We start from the raw sequence: 14,399 nt of genomic DNA, 5'->3' as shown, positions 1-14,399 counted from the left end.
TGCGCCCGCGAGCCCACCTGCGCGCCTGTCTCCCTGACACCGGTGCCCGCCTGCGAGGAAGACGGCGGAGCTCGCTGGTCTCGCAGCCCCACCTCCCTGACTCCCAGCCTTTCCTGGGGGACTGCTTTCTCCTCCGTGGACAGACGGGCTGGGGCTTTCCTCTCACCCTCTCATCGCGCAGAACTTCGGCTTCCTGCGCGCTGGGAACCGCACGCTTTGGGCAGTCTCTCTCTCTCCTCTATGTGGTGATACGTGGTCCACTGCCCAGTTTGACTTCCACGTGTCTCTTTGTTAAAGAAAAAAAGATAAGTGAGGAACTAACACTTTCATCGGGCTTTTCTCTTAGTGGCTGTAAATTGCTTAATTATTATTTAAATTAATTATTATTGACGTTTGTGGGTGACCGGCCAGACCTGTGATTCTGTACTTGAAAGCTGCTGGTTTGGTGTCTCTCTAATTTGTAAGAGAATTTGTCCTAATTTATAGTTTTTCCTCCACTTATGAAGAAGAGTAATGTTTATAAAAACGCTTTTAGAAGCGTAAATATTGTTTAAAAATGCAGGAGATCTTAAGGTAGGAAAGATAATGTAGTAATGATTGAGGGAGTGTTCAGTGCCTATCTGAGGGCAAAATTCGCTGTTTAGATAAAATACATAAAGTTGGGCTATCATCGGTATGGTTTATGTAAAGATATAAATATTGTGCAGTATTGGGGCTATTTGCTTATAGCCAGAAATGAACCTTCAGTTAAATATTTAAATTGAGCCAAGGCTAACACTTTTATGCAGGTTAGTCCCAGATATAAATCATTCCTGCTATTAAAAATTAAATGTGAAAATGTCACTTTGCCTAAAATGATAATGCAATCTGTGGAGGTGTTAGTTGACGTGAGAAATCTTGAGCTTATTGCTCATTTCCTTAGTTTTGCTGTTGCTAGCGATAAAGAATATTTTCTACTACTGTGTGGCTTGAGTATAATGCAACTTAAATGCTAATGCTTTATTTAAGAATTCTACATCATTCCTTAATCCGGGATAAAATTCTAGTTGATCCTTCTGGGTTTAAAAAACATGCCTTTAACTTTACAGTGTTACCCATTTGCCTAAAATATAGTACTAATCTTTATTGAAGGAACTTTCTCTTAACCATTTTGCTTGTGCCATTCATTCGCAGTATAAAAAAAGTATGTTCCAGCGATGAAAGAGAATTCAAACATTTGTTTTTCCATGTCTACACTTAGTAATTAAGCAATATTAAAAATAGGTTTCTTGCCTAATCCATAATATCAGTGTAACCGTTCTTGCAGTTTATAATTTAACCATCTACAGAAAAATGAATTTCATCTGGAAATGCAGGAATACATCTTTCTCTTGTCTAGCAATGGGAATAGAATATGTTTACCTTTAACCCAGGAGGTCGCAGTGAAGGTTAATGTGGGAAGAGGAGGTTCTGGCAACAGTGGCAGCTCTGGTGTCATTTTGGCCATTGGGTAAATGACAGTGTTCTTGGGGTCAGGGGCCAAGAGGTGTATAAAGAAGGATCTAGTGGTCACTGGCCATGTAGAAGTAGGGATGCCAGAGCTGTTTTTGTGTATTAGTCTTTTATAAATTGAGTTTTGCCAACTGTATTTTTGTCATTCAGAAAATAATGGGAGGTTATTTATTTGTTTATATACTTGCTTCCTTCACTAGACCATAACGTATTTGAGGGCAGAAATCTTTTTCACCCATTTATTTCAGTCAATTTGTCAACAAATTTTTATTTTATGCCTACCAAGTGCAGGCAGTGTTTTAAAATCTGAAGATGAACAAACATAACTTCTATTCTTTCTGGGGTTGGGGATACACAAAATTAATAAGTAGTTACAAGTGATGTGGAAAAAATAAAGCAGGGCAGGGTCACAGGGAGTGCAAGGATGATAATTTAAAATAGGATAGGCAGACCCTGGCCTGTGTAGCTCAGTTGGTTGGGCAGTATTCCCGTGCACCTACAGGTTGCTGGTTCAATTCCTGGGCAGGGCACAAACCCAGGTTTCAGGCTCAATTCCCAGGAGATGGAGTGAGGAGGCAGTCGATCGATGTTATACACTCACATCGATGTTTTTCTCTTCTTCCTTCCTCCCGCTCTAAAAATCAATGAACTATTTAAAAAGGAAAAAAAAATAGGGTAGGCAGGTAAGTTCTCATTGAGAAGGAGACATTTGGGCAAAGACTTGAAAGAGGTAAGAAAGCCCGCTTGCAGATATCTGGGGAAAGATCATTCCAAGCCGAGGAAGCAGGAGATGCAATGGCAATGCCTATTTGAAGCACCTGCCTAAATGTTAAGGAACACCAGGAAACCTGGCATGGCAAGAGCAGAATATGTACCAGTAAGGGAGTAGTTGGAAATGGGTGTATTTGTATAGGGAGTCAGTGTTTATTCTATCCTCACTGCTTGAAATATTCTTTTCTTCCATTGCCAAATGTCTAGATTCAACGCTTTGTTCCAGGCCTAACTCAGATATCACTTAACCATTCCCCGAAGCCTCTTTGTTCTTAGGATTTTACATTATATTTATTACAGTTTAATATTCTGTTTCTCAGCCTAGAATTCCTTTGGGGCATTCTATAGATTCCCTGAGGCAGGTTTTAGATTTATTTGTGTCACCCCCAGCAATCAATAATGAGTCTTGACTATACTAGTAGAGACCTCTCAATAAATCTTTGCTAAATGTCTCCTAGTTTGGGATAGAGTTTGGGTTAAAAGTGACCTCCTAAATTTCCTTCCAGTTCTTAAAATTTCGTCCTCCATTGATGAGAGGCTCTCAAAATCCATGCCTTTACAACAAAAGTAGTGATGGAATAGCTGTTACATCAACTGTTTCTGTTTTAAGTTGAAAGAAATTTCTAACAAGTGCACATCCAATAAGATTGACAGTTTGTGTTTAATTTATTAAGCAATATTTAGGGGTGTGGTGGGTTAACAGTTTCATATCCTGATAGAGTACAGAGATTTGAATTCAGTAATAATGGTTTAACACTGAGCAATTTGAAAAGTGCTTAACAACCCACTTCCCCTACTGCATTGGATTTTCATTCCTCACTTTTCCTCTCATATAACAATTTATATGTTCATCTTTACCCTTTAATAGTGCAGATTTCCATTTCCTGCTGTAATAAATTTTTAGATTTGATTGTGCCTCCAAGCTGCTATTATGTGTGAGACACATGGAGTCACATGCATATTTGGCTAAACTCAAGTTTTTGGTTCATTCTGCAAGAGTCAGACATTAAGAAGTCAAGGGTAGACTCAGAATAAATTCTCTTTTGTTTTTGCCTTCTATATCCTTAAGCTATGACTGTACAAGTTCAAATGTTTTTAGTCTTTTAATATTTGCCTGGCAATAGTTGTGTGTTACTATAAATGACTAATGAGACTAATATTTCTTAAAGCAGATATATTTTTACATAGCCATCAATCAAGAAAAAAAAACACACGTGTTTATGATTCCTGTGTTTTTAATGAACCATGGTATATCCTTCGGTGAATCACTTTAATAGTAAAAAATGTTTTCCTTTTATATGAATTATCTTAGTTGTTTCCACAGATTTAAAAGATTGTATATGTAACCCTGGCTGGGTGGCTCAGTTGGTTGGAGAGTCATCCAGTACACCAAAAGGTGGTTGGTTCAATTCCCGGTCAGGGCACATACCTAGGTTTCTCGTCTCTCTCTCTCTTTCTTCCTCCCTCCCTGCCTCCCTTTCTCTCTCAAATTAATAAAAACATATCCTTGGGTAAGGATTAAAAAAAAAAGATTGTGTATGTTTGCATATGTATACTCATGATCAAGCTTATATACACATACACAAGTACAAACAGGAAAGTTTTCAAATGGTTACATATACATGTTGCCTCAATTTTCATATAAACTGTATCTGATTATTCAGTTGTTTGGCAACCATATGCAGAAAGGAACTCTAAGATTGTTCTTTTCGTTTTTTGAATTTGTTTACATAACAGATATATAAAGTATTGAAAGTATGTATAACTTTTTCTTTTAAAAAATCTTTAAGAAAGATGCATCCATATTTACTGATGTCTTTTTTAGTGGCTGTTAAGACAATGTTTCAGATGGGATGGTTAAAATTATTTTTATGATCAAGATAGAATTGTCAGCAGTTCTAAGTATTAATTAAGGTGTTAACACATACTATATATTTTTATTATAATTTTTTTAGTAGAAACAGACTTACAGATACAGAGGGGAAGGGATCGAACCCGAAACCTGAGCATGTGCCCTGACCTGGAAACAAACCGGCAACCTTTGTATGACCCAACCAGCTGAGTCACACCGGCCAAGGCAACACACATTATATAAACACATAGTAATTGAGCTGCTTTATTAAGAAGATAATCCCAAGTGATTTGGTTTCTTTGCACATTAGTTAGGATGCTTTTGGATACATAAGTTGAGTTTTATGTAGTCTGACTCAAATTTTGCTTAGAAAGAACTGTTAGTATACATAATAGGAAGTGCAGAGTAAGTAGACAGATTCCACAATTACTTGATTTAGCAAATCAGTGACTTCATTATAGATCCAATTTCTTAATCTTTCTTGCTCTTCACAAAGTTGATATCCAAAAGCTGATTTCCTCCTTGAAATCAGTGGTAATCAATTCAGTCCATAAGGAGTGATGGTTCCTGCAGTGCTAGAATCTATCTTTCCCTTCAGTCTGGTTAGTCCTACCCAAGACCAATAATAGCTTACACTAATCAGGATCTACCCTTGGAACTGAGGATGAGGATGGAAACATGAATAAAACTGGTGTCGCCCTGACCAGTTTGGCTCAGTGGCTAGAGGGTCGGCCTGTGGACTGAGGAGTCCCAGGTTCGATTCTGGTCAGGGGAATGTACCTTGGTTGCGGGCACATCCCCGGTGGGGGGTGTGCAGGAGGCAGCTGATGGATGTTTCTCTCTCATGGATGTTTCTAACTCTCTATCCCTCTCCCTTCCTCTCTGTAAAAAATCAATAAAATATATTTAAAAAAAATAAAATTGGTGTTATGTTGGAAAGGTGAAAGAGAAGAATGGACATTGGTTATGCAAACAGGTGTCCACTATTCTCGCTGTATTAGCTCATGTTATTTATTTTGAATAAATATTAATGTTTTCTTCTCTGTAATTTTAGATTGCTTCTGAGGTTGTTAATATCAGGAATGGTCCTTGAAATTTGTGATTCTGAACATGTCACACAAAATATCTTAGTTCAAGGTATTCTTATATCAAAGGATCATTGAACATTTCCATTCTAATATGATCACAGTTTTTATAGGTAGTATGCTTGAAGACTTGCTTTTAAAAAAAAATTAAGATTAAACCTGTCGAAAATTAAAGGAAGAATTAAAATATTTAAAATTACAGTGATTCTTGGCTTTAGGGGGAGGATTATAAGTTGCGCAGTGGGATAGGTCGGTCATTCCTTGGACTTTATAAACAGAGAAAGGCCTTGTTTAGGGTGTTTATATTTATGTTTCTTTAGCAAAGTTGTTGATTGTTAAAGTATTTATTGTTTTAAGTTTTTATTGAATTTATTGGCTAATAAAATTATATAGGTTTCAAGTGTACAGTTCTATAATTCATCATCTGTATATTGTACTGTTGTGTTCTCCATCCCAAGTCAGGTCTCCTTCCATGAGCATTTGTTTTATTTTTTAAATGTATTCTTTTTTGTGATAATGTAGAAAATATTGAAGTATTAAGATCTGAAAGGTCATCCTTGATTTCATTTCTACAGATAGCTATTAACATTTAGTTATATTTTCTCCACTCTTTAGATTTCCTTTCAGAATGTCCTAATGAAGAGTATATACTTTTTAGACATTAGTATCACAAAATGAATGCATCAAAGCTGTTGCTGGATTTATTAAAAATTTGTGGCTTTAAGATAACCAGATTTGTTAATGTCTGGGTACTCTATTGTTAGAATCGTTAAAAATACTTTAATATAGCCCTAGCCGGTTTGGCTCAGTGGATAGAGCATCGGCCTGTGGACTGAAGGGTACCAGGTTCGATTCTGGTCAAGGGCACATGCCCAGGTTGCTGGCTCAATTCCCAGTAGGGGGGTGTGCAGGAGGCAGCTAATCAATGATTCTTTCTCATCATTGATGTTTCTATATCTCCTTCTCCCTTCTTCCCTGAAATCAGTAAAAATATTTTAAAAAAAAATAACTTTAAATAATACTTTAATATATGTTAATAGCACTTTAATAATTTGCTTATGTTTTTTATCTGTGTATATCTTTCTTTTTTACAAAATTGAACTCATATATGTAAACTGAGTGTATTAGGGCCCTACCCTTTTCTGATCCTGAAGGGAAGTATTTGCTAATTTTTGTTGGAAAGTAAGCACTTGTAGTCGTCTTTGTACTTGTAGGTTATGGAATTCTTATCTGCTGCCAATAAGCCAAGGTGATTCTGAGTTGTAGACCAAAGAGGAACCAGTCCCTTTCAAGCATATCTATATATATAAAAGCGTAAGTGACTGAAATGACTGGAACGACCAGTTGCTATGATGTGCACTGACCACCAGGGGGCAGACGCTCAATGCAGGAGCTGCCTCTTGGTGGTCAATGCGCTCCCACAGCCAACCTCCCGCAGCTGACCAACCTCCTCTGGTCCCTCCCTGTGGCTGGCCAACCTCCCATGGTCCCTCCCCCCTGCCAGCAGGCCCCGGCCAGCAGCTGGCAGGAAGGCCCAGGCCGGTAGCCAGCAGGAAGGCCCTGGTTGGCAGCCGGCAGCAGGCAGGAAGGCTCTGGATGGCAGCCGGAAGGCCCCGATCAGCTTTGATTGCCGGCCAGGCCTAAGGACCCACCCATGCACGAATTTCGTGCACAGGGCCTCTAATTGTTATATAAAACTCACATTCCTTGCCCATTCTGCCCTTTCAGCCTTCCCCTTACCAAATCCTTCGACTGCAGGAAGAATAAAAGACATCATTCTATTTAATAGAGTATTAAGTTCTTAAGACTCCCAAGGAGGCACTTACAGACAGTCTCTTAAGAAGAGAAGTGGCCTTGTTGCATATTACCTGACCTGAGCATTACACTCCCTTTTCTCTTTTCATATTTTTTCAACAAATATTTGTGTTTGTATGGCCCTGTTTTAAGCACTGGTAATATTGTGCTAAGTAAAATAGATGTTATCCCTGTCTTGTGAGTTTACATTCTAGTGATAGAAGACAGACAGTAAACAAATTATGTAAGATTGTGATTAGTCTATGAAAGAAGAAAAATGAAACAGTGTAATGGGATAAAGCATGATGGGGGAGAGGCTGGGGTCAGTGCGCTCCCACAGGGGGAGCACTGCTCAGCCAGAAGCTGGGCTAACGACTGGGGAGTGCAGCGGCTGTAGCAGCAGTGCTAAGGCAGCGCTAAGGATGTCCGACTGCTGACTGTGGGGAGCAGGCCTAAGCCATCAGTCGTTCATCCCCCAAAGGCTCCCGGACTGCGAGAGGGCGCAGGCCAGGCTGAGGGACCCCCCACCCTGAGTGCATGAATCTCGTGCACCGGGCCTCTAGTATTAGATATCAGGGAAAACTTTGTGAACCTGACATTTGAAAAGAGAACTGAATGAGGTAAAGGAGTGTATGAGAATACCTGAGAAGAAAATGTATGGGGCATGAAAAGGTGCAGGATCCCTCAAATCGGAGCAAATTTGGTGTGTTGAGAAATAGCAAGAAGGCAAGCTGAGTGATTACAGGGAAGAGTGGTAAGAGATGAGGTCCGAGAGAAAGACAAGGCCAGATTGGGCCTGCATGCCAAATCATGCAGCCCCTTCTTCAGACCTTTCAGTCTGATGACATTATCCCCAACACTCTACAAGAAAAGATATTTCTTCTTGAATTTTACTTGTATTTTGCACAATTGAATAATGCCTCTGGCCTCTGCAGGAGAGGCAGTGATGCTGTCTCTGCTCAGTTATTTTCTTTTCCACCTAGTTATCTTAGGCTCTGGAAAGGTATGAATAAAGGTAAAAGTGAGTGCTCCAATTCTCTGCATCCTCTGTACTGAGTCCAATGATCAAGCTGGTTCCATTTTCTAAGACACTTGTAAATAACACAAGTCAAGAGGAAAATAATTCATTTTTCCTAGACATCTCACATTCTTAATTAGAGGCATGCAGAGGTTATGTGAAGCCCACTAGACCAGTTCTATTATTACTAAGAAGCATTTCCATCTTTCCTGCCTTGGTTGAAATCTGGTGTAATTACAGGAATCAGTAGCTGTCAGTCATTGTTCTCTTTGTTGCCCAGGAAGAAAGGGCTCTTTACCAGTCTGCCAGAACCATTGATCATTTTGATTCCTGTGTGGTACCTAAGTGAGAAAAATTGTTAGTTCATCCCACCATATATATGTCTTGCTATTTCTTGTCATTAATGTATCTTAGTGTGATTGTTTCAAATAATTTTTTGCAGAGGTAAAATGTATATAACAATTTACCATTTTAAGTGTACAGTCCTGTGACAATAAGTACATTCACATTGTGTACAATATCACCATCATCTATCTCCAGAACTTTTTCATCTTCCCCAATTGAAAATTTGGAAGAGTATGTAGCTAAAGGAACTGTAGAACATTCCAGAGATTGTTCCCAGCTATTCTTTGTATTTCCTCAGACTGAATTGCCTCTTTTATTTTTATTCTCAAATACTCCAATGTTTAAATTATCTGAGTCTTATTTAGGAATGAACTTCCTTCTTATTACAAAATGCAAATTCCTCCACTATTATTTCTGAGAATATATCTATAGGGAGACTTTTTAGGAAAGAGTGTAGCTATAAAACTTGCCCCAGCTTTTTCTTTTTAAAGAATTACCTAATTTTATTGTATTCACCATTGTGCACATAATTTAAGTTTAGGACATTTTCATCAATCCAAATAAAACCTAGCCTCGCTGGTGTTGCTAAGTGGTTGAGCTTATGTGAGCCAGGAGTTCCCTGTTGGATTCCCATTCAGGACACATGTCTGGGTTGCAGGTTCAGTCCCCAGTAGGGGGTGTGTAGGAGGCAGCCGGTCAATGATTCTCATTATTGATGTTTCTATCTCTCTCTGCCTCTCCCTTGTTCTCTGAAATAAATAAAAGTATATGAAAAATAAAAAATAAATAAAACGTAGTACCTATTAACAGTCAATCTGCAACCCCCACTCCCCACAGCCGTTGGCAACCATTAATCTATTTTCTGTGCCTATAGATTTGCCTATTCTAGACATTTCATATAAATGGAATCATGAAATATGTAGTCTTTTGTGACTGGCTTCTTAGCATGATACTTTCAGGAGGCATCCATGTTGTAGCATATACCAATACTTCATTTCTTTTTATGGCCAAATATTTCATTATATAGATATACCACATTTTGTTGATGGATGTTTGGGTTGTTTCTACTTTTTGGCTACTATGAATAATTCTGCTATGACATTCATGTGAACGCATATGAAATTTTTGTGTGAAAATATGTTTTTATTTCTCTTGGGTATATATCTAGAAGTGCAATTGCTAGGCCATATGGGAACTCTGTGTTTAATTGTTCAAAAAACTGCTGGATTATTTTCCAAAGTGACTGTACCATTTACATTACCATCTGCTATGTATGAGAGTTTCAATTTCTCCATATTCTCATTAATTCTTGCTATTGTCTGTCTTTTTTATTCTAGCAGTCCTGGTGGATGTCAAGTAACATGTCATTGTGAGTTTGATTTGTATTTTTGTAATGGCAGGTGATGTTGAGCATCTTTTCAAGTGATTATTGCTATTTGCATATCTTCTTTGAAGAAAAGTCTATTCAAATCCTTTGTCTATTTTTAAGTTGTGTTTTTATTATTATCATTGAGTTGTAAGAGTTCTTTATGTATTCTGGATGCAAATCTCTTATCAGATATATGATTTGCAAATATTTTGTTCCCATTCTGTGGGTTGTTTTCATTCTCCTGTTGATATCATTTGCAGCACAAAGATTTTAAATTTTGATGTCATCTACTTTATCTCTTTTTTTTTTCTTTGCTCATGCTTTTGGTGTTATATCTAAGAAATCTTTGTTTTATCCAAGGTCATAAAGATTAATAACTGTTAGTTTTAGTTTTTACATTTAGGTCTATGATCCATTTTGAGTTTTTGTATAGTATGAGGTAGGGATCTAACTTCATTCTTTTGCATATCCAGTTTTCCCTGCACCATTTGTTGAAAAGACTATTCTTTTCCCCATTGAATTGTCTTGGAACCTTGCTTCAACTTTTGGGATTTAAGGATAGCCCCATCCTGATCACCTGAAGTGAGGCCTACCCACATACACCAAGTCTCTAGCCAGACTTCCTACCTGGGAGAGGCCTGGCAAAAAAATCACATTTGTGGATTTTTCCTGATTCCTCATTATTGGAGTGCTTTGAAGCTTAATCTTCAGACTTCTATTCTTTTTAATGCACAAAGAACTAATTATTTCCCATGTGATTTTTGTTTTCCTGATTTTAATCTTTAGCTCAAATTTTTCTTTATGCCTCAAATGTCATGCAACTTTACTCTCTATTCTTTGTATTTCTGAATTCTACCTATTCTTTATGGACCTTCCTAAATGTATGCCACTTTTAAAGATGATAATCTTGCTGCTGAAAGTCTTTGTTCCCCTTTAGTTCTTATGACACTATTTGTACTATTCATATGTCAGGGATAGCCCTCTAATTTTGATAATAAAGATCTATTTCTTTTTTGGTATATAAAGGCAATATATAGAACATTAAATAAAAGTTTAAAAAACAATTATATTCATGTTTTATTTCTTGTGTTAAGCTTTGAGAAAGGATCTGTTTCTTTTCATCTTGGTAATCCTTTATATTCTAAAAAAATTCTTCTCTGAGTGTACATGGGAGGGAGGAATAAGGATAATGACTTATTTACTGTTAGATTAAGAGGGAAGTTTTGGTTCTGACATTGCCTTTTATGACATGCCGTAGAGCAGCGTTTGCCAACCTTTCAGACCTCACAGATCACCAATGGTCCACGGACCACCAGTTGGCGACTGCTGCACGAGAGGCCCAGTGCATGGATTTGTGTACTGGTGGGGTCCCTCGGCCTGGCCTGCGGGGATCGGGCTAAAACCAGCTCTCATCCCCCGAGGGGTCCCGGATTGCAAGAAGGCGGTTCTCGGGTGATGCCCCCCAAAATTGGCCTCCCTCCTCTCGGGTTCTGGGTGAGTCACCGAGAACCGCTGCTGCCAAGTCACCACAGCTCGGCAGCTCCTGCATTGAGTATCTTTGCGTTGAGTGTCTGCCCCCTGGTGGTCAGTGTGCATCATAGCTACCACTCAGAGCATTTGCCCCCGGTGGTCATTGCTCATCATAGCTACCAGCCGGTTGGCCGGTCACTTAGGCTTTTATATATATAGATAAGGTCAGGAAAGGAACATAGGAAAAGAGAAAGTTTTATTAGTGGGTTAATGAATTTTTAAAATTTATTTTTCATTAATGCATTAAGAAGTATTTATAATATAGCCTTTTGTAACTAGTGTCTTTAGACTGATGTAATCTAGGAATTGTGACTAACTGAAATATATCTCTTTTGACTTTGATTATGAAACAGTGGTAGGAAATCTGATCACCCTGCATTTTGATTCCCAGTTTTATAGCATTGCTCCATACCTTTTAGTTTCCAGTATTGCTATCAAAAAGCCGGTAATAATTCTGAGTACTTATTCTTTGCATGTGATCTGTTTTTACTGTCCTGAATGCATGTAAACTCTTGTTTGCAGTTTCTAAAGTTTCACAGGTCCTTGCTATCAGTGAATTTTCATCAGTTGTGCTGGGTACTTGATGGGCCCTTTTATTCTGAAAACTCTTGTCCTCCTTGCTTGAAAAATTTATCAGTTTTCTGTGTTCTCTTTTTGAAACTTTTATTCAGCATTCCTCGGCTCTGTCCTACTTTTTTAATCCTTTCTCTTCTGTTTTCTATCTTTTTACCCTTTGATTCTATTTTCTGGATGTTTTTCTCAAGTTTATTTTTCAGTCTTTCTCATGAGTATTAAAATTTCTCCTTATATTTTTAATTTTCATGAGCACCTTTTTGATCTCTGAATGTTACTGTTTACTAGTATGCCTTTCTTTTCTTGTTTCATAGTTGTATTACCTTTCTTATCTCTCTGATATTAATGGTATATATTTTAAAATTTTCTTCTCCCTACTTGGTTTGTTTCCTCTGAGTTGCTTCCCTCCTCCCCCCTATTTTGTCCTTAGTTTTTATGTTAGATGTCAAATATCCATGGTTGTCTGCTCTTATCTAAGGCTAGGATACAAAAGCTAATTGGAAGCTCTGAATCCATGATTAGAAGTTGTCTGTATGAGCTTTACTTGAGTTGATCAGGCAGTTTTAGCTAGTATAAGAATTGCAATTGGTGTAACAACAATCCCCCAAATCTTAGTGGCTTAACACAATAAAAGTTTATTTCTTACTCACATAAAGTCCAGTATTGGTCATCCTGATCAGATAGAACCTTCCATGTAAGCATTTGTTTGTCATTCTTGAGAAGGAATCAAGAGAACTTCTGCACCTAGCCAACATGAAAGATTGTGCAGGAATTTTTATGAATAAGGCTCATACTTTTAACTACTACATTGTATTGTTTTTACTTCATTACCGCTGTGTGTGTGTGTGTGTGTGTAAAAGATAACCTAGATATTTGATAAGATAAAGGGATGTGGATCCTATCTTTTAGATTACATATTCACTTATTCAGTACACTTTTATTGTTTACTCTATGCCAGCCACTTGTTGAGAATTTCAGATTCAAAGAATACCTGGAGGAGCTCAGAGTCTGGTAGAATTCAGATATGCACAAAGGAAATTTGAACACTTCATTATAAGCATATAACAGGAATAGAAATAATGCCAAGGAAGCAATGAAGAAGAAGGAACTAATTTTTCCTGAGAAAGTAGAAAAGAACTTCATAGAATTATCATGTTTCAGTTAAGTCTTAAAAGGATGTTGTTAGAGAATGGAGTGAGGGTGTAGGAAAACAGGAAGGGAGTAAATGGCGAGAACTTCAATATGGTTGGAGAAGATTGTATAGGGAAGAAGAAATAGATGGATTTTGAGACATAAGTCTCAGTTAGATTTTGGAGGGTGTTTTATGGCATGGTAGGGAGTTTGGACTTTATATTAGATCAAATGGAAACTTTTTAGATCAAATGAAAGGGCTTTAAGAAAGCAGGTAAAAATGCTGTTTTTTTAGGAAGTAATTCTGGTGGCTTGTAGGATGGAGTAGAGAGAGGTGACACAGTGAACATTTAGGTGGTTCTTACAGTATTCTGAGTAAGAATAAGAATCTGAGTTGAGGTAATGTCTTTGAATCTAGCTTTCCTATTTCTGAAATAGAATTAACAGGACTTGGTGACTGAATGTACATGTGAATTGAAAGGAAAGGAACCTTAAAGATTTTTGCCTTAAGAGTCTGGTGAATGGTGATGTTATTAACTGAGATTAGAATATAGTAAGAAAAATTGGTTTTAGAAAAAAATGTAATGTTTTTAGTCTTCAAAATGTGGGTTTTAATATGACTTTATAGCTATAAGTGGAGCTGTATAGTTGGAAGCTGGAAATACTATCCCAATTCAGAAAAGAATGTTGCCTTCTTTTAGGCACTGGAGATATGGGAGAATTAAAGATTAGGGAGATAATAACATGGTTGAAACCACAAGAGTAGGGAGAACCAAGATGGTGGCATAGGTTAACGCCGGAGTTTGCTGCCTTGAACAACCACTTCAAAAATACAACTAAAAGACGGAACGGACATCATCCAGAACCACAGGAAGGCTGGCTGAGTGGAAGTTCTACAACTAGGAGGAAAGAGGAAACCATACCCAGACTCAGAGGAGGCGCAGTGCTGAAGTGAAATACTAAGGTGCGGAGTGCATGTGGAGCAGGCCGGCGGCGGAGGGCACGGTTGTTGTTTTCAATCGGGAGGGAGTTTCAGACTCTGAGCTCCAGATCCGGGCGAGTCTCTAGGGACCCAGACTCAAAAGAGAGAAGCGGGAAGGCAGCTTTCTCACCGAGGTTTGCAGCGGTTGCAGAGCCGCTGGGGACGGAACTGAGAGCAGCCATAACTGCTCACTCTGCCCTGCCCTGTAGATCCCCTGGGGCCCGCCCCGCCCAAGCCCTGCACAGGGGCATTTGCCGGATAGCCTCAGGCAAAGGCTAGATTAGCACCGCCCTAGAGATCCAGCACAGAAGCGCTCCCACTGCAGACACAGCTGACTCTCATAGCCAGTTAGCCTGGAGGACAATTTACCCCCAGTATTGCCCACAACAATCAAGGCTTAACTACAACACGACTGTCCACAAAGACCACAAGGGGGTGCACCAAGAAAGCATAAAAAA

The 14,399-nt window shown here is 38.4% G+C and overlaps 1 protein-coding gene across 1 annotated transcript in view; it reads left to right on the top strand.

The window, feature by feature from the left end:
- Positions 1 to 11,180: 11,180 nt before the first annotated feature.
- The window catches only part of AP3S1 (adaptor-related protein complex 3, sigma 1 subunit), a 42,423-nt gene continuing 39,204 nt past the window's right edge, over positions 11,181 to 14,399 (top strand). The window contains exon 1 of the mRNA XM_014544364.1: positions 11,181 to 11,219. Within this exon, the coding sequence (XP_014399850.1) occupies positions 11,181 to 11,219 (39 nt within the window). The remainder of the gene's footprint in view (positions 11,220 to 14,399) is intronic.

Source organism: Myotis brandtii, unplaced genomic scaffold (assembly GCF_000412655.1).
Source record: "Myotis brandtii unplaced genomic scaffold, ASM41265v1 scaffold1105, whole genome shotgun sequence".
NCBI classification, from domain to species: domain Eukaryota; kingdom Metazoa; phylum Chordata; class Mammalia; order Chiroptera; family Vespertilionidae; genus Myotis; species Myotis brandtii.
Note: the sequence above shows the minus strand (reverse complement) of the source record. Positions and strands in the feature narration are given on the sequence as shown.